Here is a 23324-nt window from a genome sequence, read left to right as displayed (position 1 = left end):
GCTAATATGTGCTACAAATCCCATAGGGAAACAATAACGGTTTTCGTTTCTAGATCAAACATTTGTATGATCCTAAATTACGGAAACGGAAACGTCCTTCCCCGCGAAGACCTTCAAACCTGGCGTTTGAGATTTCAACATCATCATCCACACTTAACCAGGTAACTGACATAAATTCTACATTGATACCCGCCGTAATTTAACTATTAATTTGGATGTTGGAAGAAATATGTGAGAGATGTTTTGTTTGAACTTCACATCATCCTTGCAAACTGATTTATTTCGCCAGGTTCGGCAACCACTTTCGTTTTCTACTCTGAACTGTCTGTGGGTATAACTAATGTTATATTTGGGATAACACTTTCTTAGTAAAGTACAGATTCTAGTACTTTTTTGGGGTTGAGTCCCGTCCGGGACTCGAACCCACACCTGCCAGGGTGGGGCACCTAATCGCCAGCACACAAAGCCAGCGAGTTAACCCACTCAGCCACCGAGGCTTTCACAAAAATGGAAGTCCGACAACTGGTAGTCTAGATCACGTACTTTGAGTACCCCCCTGACAAGTGTAAATTGGCACGGCTCCCATGGCCGAAAGCTATGAATACACAATGCCATTTAGAAAGTGGTCAAATGTAACTAATGTTTTTTTGAAGCCTCAGTGGCTGAGTGGGTTAGATCGCTGACTTTGTGTGCTGGCACAAATATAACATTAGTTACATTTGACCACTTTCTAAATGGCATTACTAGAATCTGTGCTAGAATCTGTACTTTACTAAGAAAGTGTTATCCCAAATATAACATTAGTTACATTTGACCACTTTCTAAATGGCATTGTGTATTCATAGCTTTCGGCCATGGGAGCCGTGCCAATTTACACTTGTCAGGGGGGTACTCAAAGTATGTGATCTAGACTACCAGTTGTCGGACTTCCATTTTTGTGGAAGCCTCGGTGGCTGAGTGGGTTAAATCGCTGACTTTGTGTGCTGGCGATTAGGTGCCTCACATTAGTTACATTTGACCACTTTCTAAATGGCATTGTCTATTCATGTCTGTGGGTAGTTCATGAATTATGACTTGTCTCACTGTAACTTACTAAATGTGTCAGTTGTCCTATATACATATGCGTATTACTTATAGAGCTCGCTTTGTGCAGATTGCCTTTGCTACTATGTTTGAGATTATTTTGTTTGTTTCCTACCGATTATTTTTCTTATTTCTTAACTCATTTCCCACTGTTTTTTTGAGAGGGTGACCATACTAAAAGATGAACTGCAACTAATAAAGATAAAATTATGAGCAGAGTTTGTCGCGATTTGAACATTCTTAACAACATAGAGATGAACCGTTTTACTATTGTATTAAGTAAGGTGATACTAAAAATGGATTGATTTGCCCTTTATTAACCAACCTGTTGTAAAAGAACAAAGCATGTTACACTATTTTATTGCAGTAGTTTATTTATATTTGATACCTTTAAAATGCGTCAAACACAAAATGTTTCATTTACTTTGTTCAACTTTTATGACACACCAAATAGGATTGATTGATGCTGATTTTCTTATTATCATGGAAACACTATTTTGTGGTGTGATACGTGTGGATTATGTGGTTACATCACTTCCTGTTTTGGTTTATGCCTAATCAGTATGCATACGACCTACGTTGGGGCAAGGGACTTCGTCCAAACAAATGGATTCTTTTCAAACTAATTTCGAAATGGAAATAGGGGTAATTACACTTCAAAAACATGCCAGAAAATATCATGATAAGGTTAACACATACACTTACGAGTAGCTATGATGTACCACAACAAATCCTGTATTCGATCAAGCAATGAAAAATCATTAGGAAATTTATTAGGAAAACACCATTGCATTCCTTTCTCCCATTGTCCTTTACAGCATGATCGATAGACAGAAAAAGACATAAAAACAGAAACTTTGTAACAATGTTAGTCTCAGTTAATGGCTGGCTGATTTTCTTGGATTTGTGTATTTACAAACAATGAAAAATTTGCTCTCCTTGTAAAGTTTCTTGTCTTGGTGTTCTGACAACTTCTAAATGCCAATCAAAGACTTGACATCTTTGTGTTGACAGTTATTTAGCAGCAAGCAGCAGCCCTGCCCACAATGGAGGTGGAGGGGTTTGGTGACCTGCTTCAGCAGGCAGAACAGCTGACCGCTGACATGGACAGCGGGACTGACCTGCCTCATGTTGAGCGGAACCTGCATCAGATTCTAGAGGCTGGCCAGAGACTGCTCACAAAGACAGCCCCTGTCAGTCAGGATGCATCTGATGTTAAGGCGTGAGTACAAGAAGGAATAATGATTATGTCATATTCCATTCACCAGTAAATTATTAAGTGAATGCTTATGGCACTATGTTATTGTTACAAATGTCTTTGGATCAGTGTGAACTCAAATGTTATTCGCAGTGCCCTGTGGAGTATGTACAAACCATGTTGATGTGTGAGGCACTAGACTGTTAAGCCGTGTCCTACTGGGTGCAAGTCTCTTTGACTAAGGAGACACCACGTGTGTTTCAATGTGAGGCAGGACCGAAACCCCAGAAACTCAGAAACAGAGGATTTAAGTTTAATGTTGCATTATGATATCATGATTTGTCATTCCATTTCAATAGCAATAGAATTAACGGAACTAAGCATGTTACTAGGTTGTCATTTGCTGTATATGTTAATGTGAATAGATAGACTTTTTAGAATTTCACAGAAATGTAATAAAATGGACACTGTCCATCCGTCTGTGCAAGAAGTCTTTTCCAGCGCAAATGTTGAATATTTCTTCTTCTGGTTCTATTGATAGTTTGGGATTTTTGAAAAATTAATTTTCAATTTCAAGTCTCCATGGCAACAATATACAAAATTGGGGATAGAATAGGTCTTCAGCAACCCATGCGTGCCCAAAGAGGCGACCATGCTTGTTGTAAGACGTGACTAACAGGAACAGAATGTTTTATTAGTGATGAAATGTTTTATTTCCCTCTATTGGTAGGTCAATTCTACTGGGGTCAAAGGGCTATGCTGTACCCAAGATTGCAGAGAGACTCGAGGGCCTCAAAGCCACCACAACATTTGAGCCACTGGAGCCTGTTGCTGACACAGATATTCAGGTAGCATCAGAATATGGAGGCTTTGTGTTAAACATTCATTGATCAGGGTTTGACAAGTATACTGGCCCACTAAGTATCACTAAGACCTGAATTGGAACCAGTGATTTTAAGATTGAAGTGGTCATATATTAAGTGGAAAATATTAAATGTCAGTGTTTTATTTACCTTGGACATGAAATTACAGAAATTGTGGAAATGTTTGAATTTTTGAATGTTTTAAAGTGTAGAATTTTGAAAATTGTAGTTGTCTAACCAATATTCTGTGGGACCTGTGATAATTTTTGTGGGGCTGGTCTCATTCTGTGGCTATAGCCAGATAGCTTTCTCTGACAATGTTCTGAGATAATACAAGAAGTTGATCAATATATGTTACAAACTATTTTAACAAACATGTTCCTGTGTTGGTTTTTCTTACTGCTTTTGGGTTGGTGGGCTGGTCTGGTGGTTAAAGCGTTCGCTTGTCATGCCTAATGCATGGGGGTTCGATTCCCCACATGTCCCACCCTGAGATACTGTTGGAATATTGCTGAATGCAGCATGCTATGTACTAGCTGACTGCTCACACTCTTGCTGCTCTATTTTGTCCAGGGATTCCTGAGAAATGAGAGGGAAAATGCCTTCTTGGCTGTAATTGAACAAACGAGAAAACATGTAAGTATTTCCAGAATGTCTGTTCCCATGAGCACAGATCACACAGCTGTTGTGTCTGAAATCATTATTTGATGGATTTACATGCTAGCTAATATCAGTTTAGTTAAAAACAACAATACAAATTGTGATGTTCTACAATCAGTATTCCTTGAACGACTTGTGAATATTTGGGTCCTGCCACCACCCTGCCTGCCACCTTGGCCTATGAGATGATTAACTGCACAATAGATATACCTTCATTTAGTCAATATCAAATTGTTACTCAGATATATCAAAGAAATGATGCATTACATTGATGCATAAGTTGTCCATGATGTATTAAGTTGGCAGCAAATGTCAGTAAAACCTTACAATTAGGGTTACTTGTTCGATTCCCGACATGGGTACAATGTGTGAAGCCCATTTGTGGTGTCCTCGGCCGTGATACTGCTGGAATATTGCTAAAAGCGGCGTAAGACCATACTCACTTACTTACTTACTACAATTAGGGTTAAATTTTTTTCACAATTTGTGATCATTGTTCATAGTTATAACTAGTGTTGGAAGTTTTTTGTATAATCATATTTTGAAATTTATCCTATCGCACACTATGCATCTCTTCTTTCTTCTTCGATCCTATGTGGAAATGTGCTTGAACAGAGTTTCAATTTTCTAAAAATTAGTTCACCCAAACACATCCCAGCTTCATTATGATCACTACCCAAGCAAACAGGTCACGCTGTCTACTCCCATGCGTAGCGACCTACACAACCTAATCTCCTGATTAACCCTGCCATATCATCCTCTTTCTTATCACCATGTATTTGAATATTTAGAGAATGCAGGGTTTTTTTTACCAGGTTTTCCTCAAAATCGCCCTGAATATGCTACATTTTGAGGATAAGATGAGCAATGACCCTACTTCTCGCTTGGTTTGTCGGGAGAGCAGAACAACTGTTTCTGCCTCAGACTCTTATGGGACTGCTGGGTACGATAAAATCTTTCAAAGCGATGTTGTGAGTGTGATCACATGATAGAGGAATCCTTCAAAATATATCTATGGAGATGCCACAGACATGAAATGGACAGGTGATCAAAAAGCCCAAGCTGTCAGGAAACCCAAAGAATCTGATAAGGCGCATGTCCCTTCCTCCGTTGTTGTTGACCGACCTCAGGGTTCCTCTGTACCTGTGCTGTCGATAGCAGAGGATATTGTTTCTGACTGTTTTCTGACGGATGATGTCCCACCTGTGATGCCTAAGCAGTGTGTTCCCGATACCTCTGAATCTAAATCTACTATGGAACAACCAGTGAATCAGGATATCAGTCAGGATACTAATCTTCAGGTGTCAGTCGATCTCCTGCGCGTCAAGCGACAACATTTGAAAGACCAACAGAAGAAAACGTTGGCACCCACAATTTGTTCTTGCCCAACGGGACCTCTGAGAAGTTATCAGCAGAAGATCCAGCTCTTTTTGCGGCAGTGGGGGAGGCTGCCAGGGACAGTGAGGATCCAAGTCCTTCTCCGGACTTACAGTGTCATTCTTCGGTCGCAAGGACATCAGCGAGCCAGAGCAGGCGATTCGTCCAACAAGTGACTTGCCACAGATTTGGGACGACTGGGAACTTCCACCTCCAGTTGTGCCCGTTGATGACACATCAGGTGTAGGTGGAAGACTTGGTCTCTTTGCAGTCATCCTGGATGATTTCTTTGTTTCGATCCTTCTACAGACCGGGTACCGACTGCCCCTGAATGACGACCCATCAACCAGGTTTACTCTACCTGCTCCCAGTGATTGATCTGTTCACAACAAGGTTTAAAGCTTAGCCCTCTCAATTCGATCCTCAAGCATGGGATCACATTGCTTTGGCAATCTCATGGGAAGGCCTCAATGCTTATGCCTTTCTCCTGACTGGCATTCTACTTCAGGTCCTTCAGAAAGTGGCTGCCACTAGTCCCCTCAGACTGATTTTGATTGCGTCCTTTTGGCCAACTTGGATTTGGTTCCCCATTTTGGTACGGCTCGCTGACAGAAGGTTGCACCATCTTCCTCCATGAGACGACCTTCTTTTGCAGCCTCATTCCTAGCTGCTCCACCCATGCTGAGGTCCCTTCTTGCCAAGTGGGAAGCTTAGACCATTACGGAGGCTCACCGTTCCTCAAACTAAGATAAATGCATAATGTAAGATGGGATAAGTTTAAAGATTTGGAAATTATATTGTATATTTATGTCTTTATCCTATCTTATACTTTATATGCCATTCCAACGATTGTTTGGGAAGTGACCATGGTGATACTCTCTCTCTCTCTCTCTCTCTCTCTCTCTCTCTCTCTCTCTCTCTCTCTCTCTCTCTCTCTCCTTCTCCCTCTCTCTCTCTCCCTCTCTCTCTCTCTCTCTCTCTCTCTCTCCCCCTCTCTCTCTCTCCCCCTCTCTCTCTCTCCCTCTCCCTCTCTCTCTCTCTCTCTCTCTCTCTCTCTCTCTCTCTCTCTCTCTCTCTCTCTCTCTCTCTCTCTCCCCCTCTCCCTCTCCCTCCCCCTCTCCCTCTCCCCTGTTCTGGTCATCAGAGGCGGCCAAATGGATTAGGTGGTCAGACTCGGTGAAACAACACAGAAATCCTGCACACTAAAAGTACTTCCAGTACAACGTGTTATGTTACTTGAGTGAAAGAGGATACATGTAAATGCATCTTTTAACCAACTCACTTCGACGTATTTCGACTTCGTGTTTATAAGTGAGTGAGTTGTTATGTCAAATTGATTTTTTTTAGGAGATGGATTAAGTGTTTCATCACTTAATTGATAATAAGGCTGATATTGTATACTGTAGTCGTTATAATGCATCTTTGCCAAAAGCAGCCATTTAGTTACTACCTGATTTTCTGTCTAGACATTTGAAGAAGCCGAGCGTCGCCAGTGGGAATGTATGGAAAATGAATGGGAACGAGAGAAACAGAAGATCCTCAACACGCTGCTCAGTTCCAGTCAAGATGGTTTGGAGCTACAACAGGAAACAGAGGTTTGAGAATATGTTTAACATGAGCTACATCTGAAGTGAAATAATTTTTTCAACAGTCTGGTCAGAATAGTTTTGCAGTACCTCAGGCTTGTCATAAGAGTTGACTAAGATGGTGTCTGATGACACTCCTGCCAAGGTACTTGTGTGTCATTGTACCTTGATGTGGGGTGCTCATCATGCTATCAGCCACTGGTTTAATGGCAGAGACTTGATTATTTACAGCCTGCACTGGTAGCTGGAATATTGCTGACTATGGGCATAAGAAAACAAACTGATTTCATCCTCTGTACTACCTACAAGACAATCATCTTGTGTTGTATCGTTTCAGTCGTTCATCGGTGACACAATATACACACAAGGGCGGAGCAGCCTGGATCATGTGGAGATGGCCTATGCCAGACAGGTGTGTGGACTTGTAGAACATGGACATACGTACAGCACTATCCATGTACTGCATTTCTGTTATGTACTATATTTCTCATAATGACAAGTGAAAGATGGCTTTCTCTGGTAAATTCAAGTGCTCTCTGTCTCTGTGTTCAGTAAAAACACAATGTAAGCTTGTAATCATTATTTGAAAAAAGGTAAAATGAAAAAAAACTGGCAAAATGTAGTAATGTCCCATATTTGCTTCCATGACCAGGCTCTGTGAACAGAGGAGGTAGAAACCACTGGAAACACTGATTTGCACAATATTTTTCTCCATTTCTATCTATTCACGAATTCAAGACTCTACACCACCCGCAAATCTGAAAATAGGTAATGGTTATCACCAAAAGGGACTGTCATCAATATTTGGAGTTCAAAGTGTCTTTGTTACAGAAATAGCTGCAATATTGGTTATTATGACATTAAATGATAACTGTCTGCTTGTAGGTGTTCATGTACAATGAGCAAGTCATTGAGGGCAGTATACGTCCCAGCCTGGTGGACATGTTTGTTGAAGTAGCAAAGAAAATTGATGACAAGGTAAGAGGAAGCACCCCATTATACTGTGCAAGTCTGTGAGTGTGGTTTGATGCTGCTGTTAGCCATATTCAACCAACATGGCATGGAGATGGGCTTCACCCACTGTAATCCTGTGGGGAATTGAACTCAGGCCATTGGTGTGACGATCAAGCATTTTATCCACCAGGCTGCCCAACAGTATCAACATTGTTTTGTGAATATTTTCAGGAGCTCATGATAAAAGTCTGTCTTGGTGTTCGGACATTGTCATCACCAGGAAAAGCACAATTGATTATGCTGCATACAGCTTGCATGCCTGTGTTTCTTTACAAGTCTTTATTTACCCATCGAATGAAGGCATCACATATACATAAACTCTACTGCAGTAAATAATTCACATGAGCTTGTTGTTTCTGGTTACCACTTTGTAAAACCGAGCCCTTGACTTTTGGGAGATATTAGTGTAGCGTTACAAGATTCATAGTGCTACAATCATTTTGTGAAGAGCCCTGGAGCCTTGCAACATGTTGCTGTAGCGTTAATACTACTGTCTTTACAACCAATGATGATTGCTCTGGGTGTTAGTGTAGACATTTACTGGTGAGAAATGGTTTATGTTGTCTGTTGTAGAGTGTGTGTGACCTATGGAACATGGTGCAATGTATGGTGGAGGTCCCCCTCAGTCTCCCGGTGGGGACCAGCCCAGCAGCCATGAGGCAGGACAAGCGCATGCAGATGGCCTTCATCAACAAGGCGCGGCAGTACCTCGAACAGACGTAAGTTGGTTGCCCATGCGGATTCCGCTTAGAATTGAACCACAGCAACTTATGCTGGTCGAAAGATGAGACATTATGGATTGGGTGGCCATGCTCGTTGACTTGTTTGATAGCGTGTCATGGTACCCTGACCATGTGGATTGTATGGTCCAGATTTGATTATTGACATGTAGATGGAATATTGCTGAGTGAGGTACAGTTGGTATAAAAAGTTATGGGTATTATCTTCCGTCCTGGACATTGCAATTGGCAGCCGTATTTCCTTATGAATGTATGCTGAACCTGTGTGTAAATATGTTCCTTTTGTCTCTTACTTTATAAAACCCCGGAAAATGCTATTTCAGGTATGTAAAGTACATTCATACAACAATCTATGTGAACCTGCAACAAGCCCAATTGGGTGGAGTCCCTGGAACACTCAACCTGGTGAAGAGCTACCTGAAAGTCAGACCCCCTGTCACAGTGCGGGGATCAGAGGTAAGCGTCAACACCTATGTATGTATTACCGAGCTTTGTAAATACCAAAACTTTGTATCAAGTGAGATACTAGCTTATGTCTATAGGATTTCAGATTCTACAACCCATATCCCCAGCCAAAAAGTGGGGGGTATGGACATGGGTGCTCTCAGATTGATTCATTAAGTGTCATTGTCTCTTTAGAAGAAGTCCCAAGCAGCTTTTGTGGTGAGGAGTACTCATTAGAACATACCTTGGGAGCGGGGATATGAGTCTTTCATGCTTGTTAGTTTGTTACCTCTAGATGTTAAAAAAAGATAGGATACTATTAATGATACTATGCTTGTAGTAAGAGGCGACTAACATGATCGGGTTTTCAGGCTCGCTGACTTGGTTGATGCATGTCATCGATCCCAAATGCGTGGATCTGGTCTGGTCCCGACTCGATTATTTACAGACAGCCATCATAGAGCTTGAATATTGCTGGGTGCGGTGTTAAACAACAAACCAACCAACCAACGAACCAACCAATCACTGGATTGTCTGGTCCAGACTCGATTATTTACAGACTGCCATCATATAGCTGGAATATTGCTGAGTGTGGCGTTAAATATCAGACAGACACTATGATACCATGAAACAAGATTATGTTGTTTAATGAAGCATGACTTTAATATAACACAGAGTTGTCCAGTGATTATGACTATCCTGCCAACAAAGGCATGGAACTAATTGAGTTTTGTGACAATGTGGTGTTTGACTAAGTATCTACACAGTCTGTGACACTCTCTGTTCCCAGGAGGGCATGTTGGAGGGTCTGCCAGTGTGGGCGCTCATCTACTACTGTCTTCGATGTGGGGATCTTAAGGCTGCTCAGCAAGTTGTGGAAAAAGCTTCGTAAGTAATGAAACATATCTTTAAGTGGCATTGGAGAAGCTGTAGTTGCCATTGAAGACAATGAAGATGTGTTGACATGTGGATTTCAACTTCTTTATTAATGATGCAATAAGTAACAAATCAATTGAAAGTCAACTTTCGCTACATAGGAAAATAGAAACCAGAAACTGTGGAAAATGAGTTATCTCCCTTATGGTCCTGTGATCACAGTGGCCAGTGAGTGTTTTAGTATTGAGATATATTGACCATCAGATCAGTTCTCAACTAGGGTCAGTGTAACTTAGCCATGTTAACAGTGTGAAGAAATTATCCACTCAGCATGCTTCCTTGCTTCAACACAGGACACCGAGATAGTGGGTACATGTATTCTACATTCATACCAGGGCAATTCTCAAGTTAAAATCAGGTGACAGTATACAGTGAAAGTCAAAATGCTTTCAGCCTTATAAAGCTATTGAAAACACCTTTCCTCTAGCAGCTGTCACCAAAACTAACTACATCACACAGGTATAGTACAGTCGAATATGAACAAGTCGACAATAACAAATATAAGAATACCACTGAACTCAGGGCCTCATGAAATCAGAAGTACATCTTATATTATGGAATGTTAACTTTAGGAAAGGGAGATAATTCAGTCGTTATATAAAGTTCAGACCGCTAGAAAATCTAAGTTTCCATGTGTATATTTGCTCCCTCTCACAGGAAGTGACTACATATTGCTGCATGTGAATCTGTTACAGGCATCAGCTGGATGACTTCCCAGGCTCCTTCAGGGAATACGTCAACAGCTCGGACCACAGGTGGGTGCTTGTCTTCTGTAGGGGGGTAGGTTAAAGCGTTCACTAGTCATGCCGAAAGACCAGGTTCGATTCCCCAATTGGGTATAAAGTGTGAAGCCCATATATGGTGTCCCCTCGCCGTGACATTGCTGGAGTATTGCTAAAGCGACGTAAAACCATACACACTCAGCGTGTAGCCACAAACATACCATTGGCTGATTGCATTTCTGGATCAAGAACAAGACCCACTGAAGTTAATCTCAGTTCTTTTTCTCACAGATTGAGTCCTGGCAGCGACACGAAGATCAAGCTACAGTATCGACGCATCGTCAAGAACAGCACAGACCCGTACAAAAGGTGAGAACAGGACAGTAGATGAGTGCCCAGTGGAAAGAGTGTCAGTGTCAACCTCGTGGTGTGCATGAAATAATGTGGGTCTTAGTGAAGAGGCGACTAACGGGATCAGGTGGTCAGGCTTGCTGACTTGGTTGATGCATGTCATTGTATCCCATTTGGGTGGATCGATGCTCATGATGTCAATCACTGGATTGTCTAGTCCAGACTCGATTTTTACAGACGGCTGTTATATAGCTGGAATATTGCTGAGTGCGTCATTTAACAACAAACACACAAACAAACAAAAACAAACAAACAAACAACTAACTTAGAAGTTTACCATCAGATGATAGGTTTCTAGCAGACCTAAGGGATGCAACTCTGTATAGCATGTCTCCTCATATGACTGGGCTACTCTTGCACCAGGGAGCTGAGAAAATCGATGAGAGTCAGGCACTGTATATACTGTGTGTTTATGTGTGTAAACAATTGTTAAATGCTGGGGTAGTGTTGCATCTGTGAAACCTGTTTCACTGTTGATGGCTGTTTAGAGAATATGACTGCAGCCCAGTTGTGAGACAAACATCAACAAAGGGTGGTCAGTGGATGATGTCAACCTCCACCAAGCCGTCTGTTCAAGCATTGCCCCAACAATAGATGTGCATCTCCTTGCTACACCCACTGACCTCACCTCATCGTGACCTGAACCCATTGGTTGACACCTTTAACAAGGCTTTGCGCTATAAATCAGTGGTTGCTCATGCGCTGTTTCTTTTTGTAGGTCATCACTTTCATTGTCTGAATCATGCCGAAGACAAGGGTTCGATTCCCGTCATGGGTACAATGTGTGAAGCCCATTTCTGGTGTCCCCCGCCGTGATATTGCTGGAATAGTGCTAAAAGCGGCGTAAAACCATACTCAATCACTCACAATCAATCATTGTCTGAAGACCAAATCCACAACTATGTGAATGTACTTCATGTCATCTGCCTGTTGTTTCAGGGCAGTGTACTGTGTGGTTGGCCAGTGTGACTTCAGTGAAGATCATGCAGAGATCTCGGACAAGATAGATGACTACCTTTGGCTCAAGTTGTGGCAGATCCAGTTTGAACCAGATGAGACTGGGCAGGAGCAGTTTACTTTGCAGAAGTTGCAGACACTGTTGTATAAAGATTATGGTAAAGATGTCTCTGTTAATTATTGTTTCCTTTGACTGAGTGATTGTAATTAATTATATCTGACAGACTTTGCAAAATGAGCAAAGATCCATTCTGTCAGGGAACAGTGTCACTTGATCAGAAAAGTCTCATATAATCTCTGTTTAGTTTGCTCCCTAAGGACAAAAATGGGGGCCTATTCTGCCCTTAAACCCCAGTAGATGATTAGTTAGTTCAAATGTTTGGATAGATATAACTTCATTATAGAGACAAACTTGCTGAGGTACTTCATACTGATTCTCTTCCTTGTCTCCAATGTGCATGTCAGAGAAGTGAGGATGTGAGTTAGCTCCCTTGGTCCGATAATTGGTTCCTTGGTATAGGACTCTAGTCCATCTGAAGTAAAACCTAGTCCTAGCCCACAGCTATGTACATTGCATCTTAATCGTAGTCATAAAGATTCTTGTCGTTAAACCAACAGTAATTACATTAAGTAATACGTTACCACTGTTATACCGAGGCTGTTGTCTCCCACAACTGCTGCTATAGCGTAATCTACCACAGAGATCTCAATTACCTCATGCAGCACGTGCGTAGCCACCTAGCTGCCATGTGACACCCTTCACTCTTGTCTCCTTCGTCTGCTAAGCAAGACGTGTTTCCCTCCTGCTGAAGCGTTCATTGAATATTTGGTGATATTTATTATAGTTTATTCTCTAATAAACTGTGCTTTTATGGGGCGTTGCGGTAGCTACGCTTGGTTATAATTTTCCCGCCAAATGGAAAATTTTTCCCGCCCTTTTTTCTATATACTTGCAGGGTTCGCGTATGCACGTTGTGTTTTACGTTTCCCCTGTTCTTGTATGTTTTGGGGGTTAACATCACTTATTTCTTTATATAAAAGTTATATGTGTATGTTATATGTTCACATTGCTCGTTTATTTTCTTGTGAAAATGCTCGTTTGTGAATCATTGTGGTGCGTGCATTGTAACCATGTTTTGTTCTTTGTTTATAGAATACAAACAATGTCTGACATGGAATTGTCCCCAGTCTCCACCCCCTCTACCCCTGCTCCCTGGAGTTGCGCGGTGTTCAGAAATGTTTTGTCGTCCCGGGATCCTCACGATCGTTGCCCGCGGTGCAGGGTTCCTTGCGGCGACACCCGGTGCACCCTGTGCGAAGGTCTGGGGCCTGCGGAGTTTGAGCGTTACCGACTGTACGTCCAATCCGCCTCCACCCCTGTGGTGGCCGGTTCGTCCGGTCGGGGTCCCTGTGCGGGTACCACCTCCTCGGCTGCGGCGGATCCCTTTGCGGCCCTCGGGCTATCTGGGGATTCCGTCGCCTCTTCGAGGACATGCCAAAGCCCCTGCCGATACCGCGGGGAATCCACGGTTCTGTGGGTTCCTCAGAGGTGTATGACAAGACGTCCGACAAGGCTTTCCCGGCATCAACCTTGCTGCGCGGGATTAAGCCTTCTTTGGAGAAGGCCTTCGCGGCTGCCTCCGGTCGGGGTCTCCCGTTACCTCCACCGTTGTGGAGGAAAGGGTCTTTCCCGGTACATGACCTTGCCTTTCCCGAGGCTGGTCCTTCCGCGGAAGCCCATGTGGAGGGTTTGGGGGTCCGTGCCCCACCGGTTGCCAGGGTACCACAAGGTACCTTGCAACAGCTGGACACCCTCGCTCGACACTCCATGCTGGCAATGTCTCACGGAGACACATACCTGGCTGCAGCGGCCAGTGTGGTCGAAGGTTTTCCTACGGACCGAGACCAGCACATTTACAACTGATGGTTGGTTTAAATGCTTCCCTGGAGTACGTTGCCAGGGCTTCGGCCTTTATTTCCGGCACGTGCCATTTTCTATCTGGTTGCTTCAGGGTTGGACGCTGCCAATCAGGAGGTGCTCCTTTCGCAGCCTTGGTCTGCTCGGACCCTGTTTAATAACAAGTTCCCTGGGGTTCTGAAGGAACAACAGGCCGCTGCGTCTGCCGAGGCCTCTCGGCACACACTGGATCTTGTGGGGTCCTTGCATAGGCGCCTGGGTGCCGCTCCAAAGCGGAGCGCGCCCCAGGATGCTGCGTCCGACAGGCCTAAGGGGTCGGGTGCTTCTTCCTCTGGGAAGAAGCTCCGCTCTGAGGGCTCCAGTAAGGGTTCTCAGCAGCCCTTTCGCGGGAAGAAGGGGAACTGGGGCAAGCCCAAGTCGTCTAAGGACGGCAAGGGCCCCTCCAGGTGACTCTCATTGGAGGGGTTCGTATGCCGACTGCGCCAACTTCGGTTGGCCCGTAGGCGAACCCGCAGCCTGTCAGGCCCCCCTCTCCACAGTGGGAGCCAGACTCCAGACTTACTGGGAGAATTGGGAACAATTGTTCGACGACCCGTGGGTGGTCAACACGATTCGGTACGGCTATCGGCTCGATCTCAAAGCGAATCCGCCCCTCACCGTTGCCCCGTCGGCAGGTTTCTATTTGGAAACCGATCTTCCCTTCCTCGCCGATGCCATCGGCAGGTTGGTGGAGAAGAGGGCAGTTCGGGAGTTAGCTCTACCAGAAATAACACCGGGGTTTTACTCCAGGATATTTCTCGTTCCCAAGAAGGACAGTGCCGAACTCAGAATGATTCACAACTTGAAATCGTTCAACGAGTTCTACCTGCGCAAGCCGCCCAAGTTCAGAATGTTGAGCTTGGCGGACCTGAAAGCACTGATCATGACGTCCGACTGGCTCGCTCCGATCATCCTGAACGATGCTTATCTGCATGTTCCGATTCACCCGGATCATCACAAGTATCTCAGGTTTGTCTTTCAAGGCAGGCACTACGAATGGGTTGTATTCCCATTAGGTCTTTCATCCGCTCCCTGGCTGTTCACCCGGTTAATTACCCCCATAGTGGGTTTCCTCCACCGGAGGGGTGTCCGGTACGACTCGCAAGTCGCAAATCGAATGACGGACACCCTGTCACGCCATCTCGTTTTCGCACGTCGGCTCTTGGAGCAATTGGGGTGGATTATCAATCTCCCCAAGAGCGAGTTAACCCCTTCTCAGAACTTGCAGTTCATCGGAGGTCGGTTCAACACGGTGTCCCATCGCCTCTTTGTACCCCCCAGACCGGTGCGCAGACGAACTAGGTCTTCACATCAATTGTCTCGAGTTCAAGGCAGTCATCAACGCACTCAATCACTGAAAGCATCGTCCCGTCGACGCCCGGCTCATGCTGGCGACCGACAACATGACGGTAGTGTCCTATGTGAACAAACTGGGGGGAACCCACAGTCACTCGCTACTTGATCTCACGTTCGAGTTTTACGCTCTGGTGGACAGTGTCCCGTGCCAGATACGCGCCCGTCACATCCCAGGTGTGCGGAACGTACTGGCCGATGCTCTATCGAGGCCTCGGGATCGGAGCCCCACAGAGTGGATGCTGAACACAGTGGTGTTTCAGTGGCTGTGCGAACGTTTGGGTCGTCCGATGGTCGACCTGTTCGCAACGCGGTTCAACAATCAACTCCTGTTGTTAGTATCACCAGTCCCTGGCCCGAGGGCCGTCGATCATGATGCTCTCGTGTTAGACTGGACGGGCTTGGACGCTTATGCTTACCCGCCGACAGCGTTGATACCACACATTCTATGCATTTAATTGTCTGTCGTGTATTCCAACCTTGTGATACATGCTTACGAATACTGGAATTAGGTCACGTGCCTAATGCATACATTTAGTAGGCTTGCTCGGGGATATACGGTCTGAATGAAATTAATTTCCTTCTTTCGACTGTTTAACCTGATCTCAGATTTAGCTCACGCGGATACAGTGTTCTCATCCGCTGCGGCGATGAAATACCTATCCAGTGGGGCCGTTTGGAGTAACCAATCGTTTTGGCAATGACGATTGAGCCTTACGGTCTGCGCATGACAGTGCTTTGGTATTCCTATAGGGTAACACCTAGCTAGGTGCCTGCGCATCGAGTGCTTCCGCCTTGGTGTTTACTTCCGCTGGTCGGAAGGAACGCTAGCAGTCAGCATTCGGGTTGTAGGTGCTCCCCACCGCCTACTGCGGTAGTCAGCCTTGGTATAACAGTGGTAACGTATTACTTAATGTAATTTGTAGAATTTTCCTATTCGGAATATTCTATAAGTATTCGTTACCACTGGGCTGCAGCCCGCCCGTCCGTCCCCCGAGCACTTGCTCTCGAAGGAGACAAGAGTGAAGGGTGTCACATGGCAGCTAGGTGGCTACACACATGCTGTATGAGGTAATTGAGATCTCTGTGGTAGATTTCGCTATAGCAGCAGTTGTGGGAGACAACAGCCTCGGTATAACAGTGGTAACATATTACTTAAAAAATATTCCGAATAGGAAAATTCTACAATTTTGTTTTTTCGGTTCTCCAGGTGAGAGTCACTTTAACGGCTACAGTCAACCATTCCTGTACTTCCAAGTACTCTGTTTGACGGCACAGTTTGAGGCCGCCATAGAGTTTCTGTCCCGGATCGAGAGGCTGCGATGTCATGCTGTTCATGTGGCTCTTGTCCTATATGAACTGAAGCTCCTTGCACTGCCAGTCAACTGTCAGGCACAGCTGTGTGAGTAGAGCCTTGCAGTCTTGTGTGTTGAAGTTAACCTGTGTATGGGTGGAAACTCCTTGCACTCCCAGTCAACTAAAGAGATAAATTGCTTTCAAATCAGGATGTTTTTGCTGATATAACACTTGCAGACGTTTTTATAACCATTTTGATTTGGTTAAAGTTTTGGAACACTTATCAAATTATGTTTTTGAGATAAAAGAATGAGAATTCACTCTTTTCGAGATGGGGATGTAATGTCATTGGAATCAAATATTTATCCCCTTCTGCACTGAAGATCAGGCTAAGTAAGAGATCTGATTTTTTGTGGGATTGCAGGGAGGTGGTAATTCATGAATAGAACTATTTCTAACATCACAATATCAAACTTGGACACTGAGACACATGAGATTATATTGTTATTTTGAAATCTATGTTTCCAGTATCCAGTAACTCCAGTGACACGCCCCCAATGATGAGGCTGAATCTGGCTCGACTCATCATGATGTACACACGCAAGTTTGAAGCTACTGATGCTCGGGAAGCCTTGCAGTACTTCTACTTCCTCAGGTAAAATTTGACTAATTTATTATCGTTTGGTAATATTTGACTTGAGCCCCAATGTTTTGGGTCACCTGGTTTTGGTATGATCAGTGTGAGCTTATGTTATAGGTCTTTGTCTGTCCATCCATCATCTTCCCGAGGCAAGGGAGTTAACTGACTTTTAAAGTCCAGTTTCCCTCCTTGCCGATCTAGGCTGGAATTATGGAGTTATGTTTTGGCTAATGAGTCTATGCATAGTCCAATCAAAATTACATAACAAAATTGACAATTGGTTGATAAACTGCTGTGCAAATTTCGGTCGACTGCAGGATTTGCAAAGCATATGTACAAGAAACTTAGCGTCAACAGATAGTTTCCAAATCTTTTTGTGTTAATAGTAAATGTACTCACATGATTTGATGCGCTTCGCGAAGTAAGACCCGTTTTATTACAATATAGATCCTCTTGATTATCAATCATATTGTCTTGATTGGGTTCTGACATTTTGTTTGAAGCAAATGCAAGTGATATGAGAGGTTGAAGCTGATTGGTCAACAGGAGGGACATAGAAGGTACATAACTTGTAATAGCCAATGGTGGCGCTACAATTGAACCCAGAAATCCAGCCTAGTTCGGCAAGGGTGGAAACTGGACTTTTACAGTCAGTTAACTCCCTTCCCTCGGGAAGATGGTCCATCCATTAGCACTGAATCTTAATTCTCCTTATCTATTAAATATCAAAATCATTTTCACAGAACATGCTCTACACTGTCTCTAACGACACTGCCTTCAACAACAATAGAACAAATTCCAAATGAAGGGTATTTGTAATCAGTTAAATATCGAATTTTGTGTACCACATGCTCACTGTACATGACAATCTGCATACTTGCATACAAGCCCAATAGGGGTTTTAGGGGATTATTCCATCAAATGATTGGTTTACTTTGGAGGTCAAGGTCACGACGTTTCAAATAAGATTGCAAACTGCTTATAAACAGTTGCACAAACTATGGATGACTTTTATTGAGATGTCAAGGTCACCAAAATTGAAAAAAAATCAATAGTCAATGAAAATAATTGTATGAACTGTGTGAAAGCTCTCTAATGAAGAAAACATAAGTTATGATTCTAGCCAACAGGTCAGGTACAGGGTCTTGTGATATTCTTTACCTGTTGTGATGTGATGTGATGTGATGCTCTGTTTGCTGTATATCATGGTTGCGTCATAGCATTTTCTATTACACAATCAACAGTTTATAGTCACCAGATACCTACAATAATGATTGTAATGATTTCATGATAATGTGTTCAGTCAAAGGCTTCAGTAAAATAAGAATGTTATAATTTATGCATGATGAAGACTACTTTTGATGATAGTTTCTGTTTTTGGTTGTAGGGATTTACGCACCAGCAGTGACGACAACTTGTTCATGTCTTGTGTCAGTGAGCTGGTTCTGGAAACAAGAGAGGTAACCATTGAAACTGAGAGCAATGGTTTCTCAGGCACTGTCTTTTGAACAAAGTGTGCAATAGGGCAAGTTTAAGCATTGTGTTTTCAGGTGGACCTAATCCCATTTTCGCATTGATGATTAGCCCGGCTTCCATCTTGTCCACATTGTGGAATTGGCATGTCAGTCACAAAGCAAATGGTGAAACTCGAATTGCTATAAAGAGCACTGCGCAAATGCTTGATGTAGCCAGTTCAAATCATACTTAATTGGCAAATTACAGAAGGAATTTTGTATGAATGAGTATTGCAGTGTTAACGAAGATGGTGACAAATCATTGGTCGTGATGAAGACATGAAATTGGGATTTGTTGGTCAAGGTGAACTTGGTGGCGCAATTAAGAAAACTTCTTCTCATACAGGCCCCTTACCATATTTTTCAAAATTCAAATCATGCTTGAATATTGCAAAGAGACTTCCCAGTCACTGAGGTAGCTGACTGCTGTACAAACGATTTACTTACTCAGTAACTGGAATCAGATTTGATTATCTCCACTCCTCCGTGATATAGTTAAAGTATTGCTGTATTTGCGGATATTGTAGGAAAGTAATGTTCTTTTAACTATGTGAATATATGGTTAATTTGATGCGTGGCATCTTTGCACTGTATGGCGACTCATTTAGAAATTGTTGGAAATATTTAAATCTACATTTTTTTATGTATTTGCTAAACATTTGCACTCTAACATATGGACGTTTTAATGTTAAATATGTTAAGACTATTAATAGATCTGTATGTTGCTGTCAACATTTCCTTATGTTCTGTATATGCCTGTGTTGTTTAGTGTGAATTTGTTGATAAGTGCACCCAGTGCAGCATATAAACTCTGTTCTTTTCTCAACTTGAAATTTAGATGAAATCGTTAAGATTTTAAAAATACAGACCTCAGATAAATTAGAACATTCTATGTATTCTTAATTGTATTTGATTGTAATTGGAGATATGATATGGAAGTGAAGTGTCAAAGTTAATTTCACACGTAATCAATTTTCTGTTTCCAGTTTGAAATGCTGCTGGGAAAACTAGAAAGAGATGGCACTAGGAAAGTAAGTGTTGACTTTATCCGATGAACACCAGGATGTTCTTTTGTCTCTGCTAACACGTGAACTGCCAACACATCATGTTCCCTGCCCAAGAGACATCCACGGTAGAAGTCCCTCGCCACATTATTAAATGAAAAAGGCCAAAGCCCCTAGCAGCCTTAACAACAGCTGACAAGTCTGGGACAGTTGTCTCCCTTAAACTACATGAATTTGTACCTGAATGGTGAATCATGTTTTAGCTCATATAAGGAAGATTATATCTCACAGAATTCTTGTTACAGATGTATTATTTTGTAAAAAGTGCATAAACACAAGGCAATTCAAACATTGACTTTCAGCCTGGTGCTATTGACAAGTTCAACAGAGACACCCAGAAGATAATAGAGCTGGTTGCCAAGGATACAGAATCTAAAGGACTCTTTGAAGATGCTGTGATGTTATTTGATTTAGCGAAGGTATATTTCCTTAACCATATATACAGTTATGTCATTTTAGATATTCCTCCCGTTAGCTTTAAGGACATACCGGTACTGTTGATCACTGTACAACAGCCTTGTGGGTTCCAAGTACAATTTCTTGGTGTTAAGGCTGATAAGACCACTTTTTATTAATTACTACATTTTCCAGTATTTACAGTATAAAAGAAGTTGTTATCCATAAAAATTGTGTCTATCTTACTACATTTTCATCCAAATTTTTAAAATTGTGAGGTGAGATTTTTTTTTTTTGCATAAACTGTTCGAGGGTGTATTAATATTAGTTGACTGTTGATGTGATTCACATTAAGCATGTGGTTACCCCTAAGAGGTCCTTGCATTGTAACTACCAGTTATGATGTGAATGTGGATACCAGATTGAAATTCCAGTTCCCAGCCACCTGTGCTTGTCGTACTAGGTGACTTAGGTGGTTCGGCTCAGTGACTTGGTTGATTGCATGTCATTGCACCATGACGTTGTGGGACGTTTTCATTGTATCAACACTTGTTTGTCTGGTCCAGACTTGATGATTTATGAGCTGACATATGGCTGAAATATTTCTGTATACACCTACACAACACACAAACAATTCATATTGATGTTTCAGAATCATGAGAAGACGTTGACCCTACTAAACAAACTGCTGAGTCAAGTGATCTCCCAGCCAGGGGCGCCGCAGTCCAACAGGGACAGGCTGAAGAACATGGCTCTTGGTATTGCTCAGAGGTCAGTTTGTGCTACAGTCATTCAGGACCATATGGTTGTTCATGATAACACTGTAAGGCTGCATAGATTATTTTGATGTTTAGACTGGCACATTGTTATCCTCCGTGGCATATAATGCGGGTAGGTATAATCATCTGGTCTGTCTGTCTGTCTATCCATATTTCGCTTCTGGAGCATAACTTGAAAACCATAAAAGATTTTTAATCCAAACTTGCTACATGTATTAACCAGGGGCTGAACCATGGTATTGTTTTGATAGCTCAATAATTACCCTTGTATAGACAGATTAGATGGAAATTCTCTCATCAAGTTAGACTTGCTGTAACAATCAGATTTGTTCTTTCAAATTTGTGGGGGTCGGGGGAGATTTGTCATCTTCTTATGAGTGAGGAGGGAGTTTTTTCACACAACCAAGAATACCAACACAAACACAAGTGGGCACACACAGAAGTCGGATAACTGTTGTCAAGTATGTCATGTTGTGGTTAACACAGTATGATGCGGAAATTTGAACAATATCAATAAATGGCAATAGAAATTACTGATGTACAGTATTTAAAGTGAATCTCCTGATAAGACTTGTATTCCTTGAACTGACCTTGTACAATAAAAAACAAAACAAACTTCTTTTGTTTGGGGTGACCCAATCAACTAGGGTGCTGCAATTCACTGTTGCATCCCTTAGGCGTATGAGAAACTTATGATCATGGGTTCAATTCCTGGATTTGCCCTGACTGTTTCGAGGTTTGTCAGCACCATACCTGTGCTCAGGGTTTCACCAAAGTGGTACCCGCGAAGATTCCGGGGTAGAATAGGTCTTCAGCAACCCATGCTTGCCGTAAAAGGTGACTATGCTTGTCATAAAAGGCATGGATCGATGCTCATGATATTAATCACTGGATTGTCTGGTCCAGACTCGATTATTTACAGACCGCCGTCATATAGCTGGAATACTGCTGAGTGCGGGGTTAAACAACAAACCAAACCAAACCAAAACCAAACTGGTAAACGTCTCAGACCTACATCACTTTGGGCTTTACTCCCACATCAAGCTGACATGCCGTGAAATAACTGAAATACTGTTAAAATTGGCATTGACTTCTTTGGTTTGTCATGGATATTTCATGTCAGATGCCAAGTCGTATTTTTGTCGTTATTAACTGAAATCTGATCACATTTCATTGTTAGCAAGTTTAAATTGTGTCATTTAAACAATACTCATCAATTCAGTAATGATGCCCCCTGATTGCAGGTATCGCACACTTGGTTATGAGGGCACACAGGCCACATCCAACACCTTCTACCTTCTGCTCGACTTGATCACCTTCTTCGACCTGTACCATGTTGGTAGCTTGGACCAAGGTTTAGAGGTGAGAATCCTTGTGAAGTACCAAGGCTAAAGTGATTGACTATTATCTTACCTTACATATGAATGTTGGATTGTGATTGGCTGAGACCCATTTTGTTATTTTCAATGTACCCCCGCTAACATGTCAGGTACATTCTTATGTTCCCAGCTCAAATTGCCAAACTGTTTGTATAATATTTGCAGCATACCAACCGCAATTTTGTATCCCGTATTAATGATGTAAGTCACCGTTCTCCACATAGTTACAATATTTTCCCTTTGAAATAGATCTAGGGGAAATAACTCACAAGCTTGTTTTGTTTTTTGATGACTGCCTAACTGTGGTATTCTTACCGATTCGGACCAATGCATGGAAGCATATGCGATCCCTGCAATATAATTAGGTGTGTGGTATGATAATTTGTCCACAGATCCTTCGAGTGAGATGGGTTGCTGTACCCCTTGGCTGGCTGCGACTCTGAACTACCCTTCGAACTCCGGGAACATAAACTAACATTGAGGGTATATCAACCCATGTCTCCCTGGAGACTGGTGGACAACTTATGATGTAATACATATTAAACGATGAACAGATGGGGATATGGTGAAATACATATTCGAAGCCCTTCTTTTTGGGACGAACATGACCTATCATGAATGCCCTGGCTGCACAAGGGGCTGAAATGTTGCATGTCATCTGGGCTGGCTGCAGCAGAGACTGTGAAATGCTGCTTGTTCTCATCTGGGCTTGCTACTTATGGTAGCTTCTGTGTTTGAGAGATTGTCTATGAGTACTATATTGTTACAGGTTGTTAAACAGCTGAAGTTGCTTCCACTGACTACAGAGGAAGTTGAACACAGAGTCAACTCTTTCCGACACTTTACAGATGAGGTAAGGATGTATTTTAATACCATTCTATGTATATTACAAGTCATGATATTCATTGTCAATCAGATTCAGCGGTAGGCTCAGGGCGCATCAGCTCGCAGTCAG

At 42.7% G+C, this 23324-nt stretch overlaps 1 protein-coding gene across 1 annotated transcript in view; it reads left to right on the top strand.

The window, feature by feature from the left end:
- The first annotated feature begins 88 nt into the window (after positions 1-88).
- Positions 89-23324, top strand: part of LOC139449019 (nuclear pore complex protein Nup93-like) — a 34221-nt gene continuing 10985 nt past the window's right edge. Inside the window, exons 1-21 of the mRNA XM_071230503.1 lie at positions 89-161; positions 2098-2305; positions 3012-3129; positions 3718-3780; positions 6648-6776; positions 7105-7179; positions 7653-7745; positions 8355-8500; positions 8845-8977; positions 9756-9853; positions 10597-10656; positions 10915-10992; positions 11974-12149; positions 16512-16703; positions 17126-17252; positions 18625-18697; positions 19738-19782; positions 20118-20234; positions 20864-20982; positions 22235-22352; positions 23139-23222. Of these exons, the coding sequence (XP_071086604.1) occupies positions 2130-2305; positions 3012-3129; positions 3718-3780; positions 6648-6776; positions 7105-7179; positions 7653-7745; positions 8355-8500; positions 8845-8977; positions 9756-9853; positions 10597-10656; positions 10915-10992; positions 11974-12149; positions 16512-16703; positions 17126-17252; positions 18625-18697; positions 19738-19782; positions 20118-20234; positions 20864-20982; positions 22235-22352; positions 23139-23222 (2220 nt within the window). The 5' untranslated portion in view covers positions 89-161; positions 2098-2129. The remainder of the gene's footprint in view (positions 162-2097; positions 2306-3011; positions 3130-3717; positions 3781-6647; positions 6777-7104; positions 7180-7652; positions 7746-8354; positions 8501-8844; positions 8978-9755; positions 9854-10596; positions 10657-10914; positions 10993-11973; positions 12150-16511; positions 16704-17125; positions 17253-18624; positions 18698-19737; positions 19783-20117; positions 20235-20863; positions 20983-22234; positions 22353-23138; positions 23223-23324) is intronic.

The sequence above is a fragment of the Haliotis cracherodii genome, unplaced genomic scaffold (assembly GCF_022045235.1).
Source record: "Haliotis cracherodii isolate W230 unplaced genomic scaffold, xgHalCrac1.p SCAF_10, whole genome shotgun sequence".
Classification (NCBI taxonomy): domain Eukaryota; kingdom Metazoa; phylum Mollusca; class Gastropoda; order Lepetellida; family Haliotidae; genus Haliotis; species Haliotis cracherodii.
This window is presented reverse-complemented; position numbering and strand designations above follow the sequence as displayed.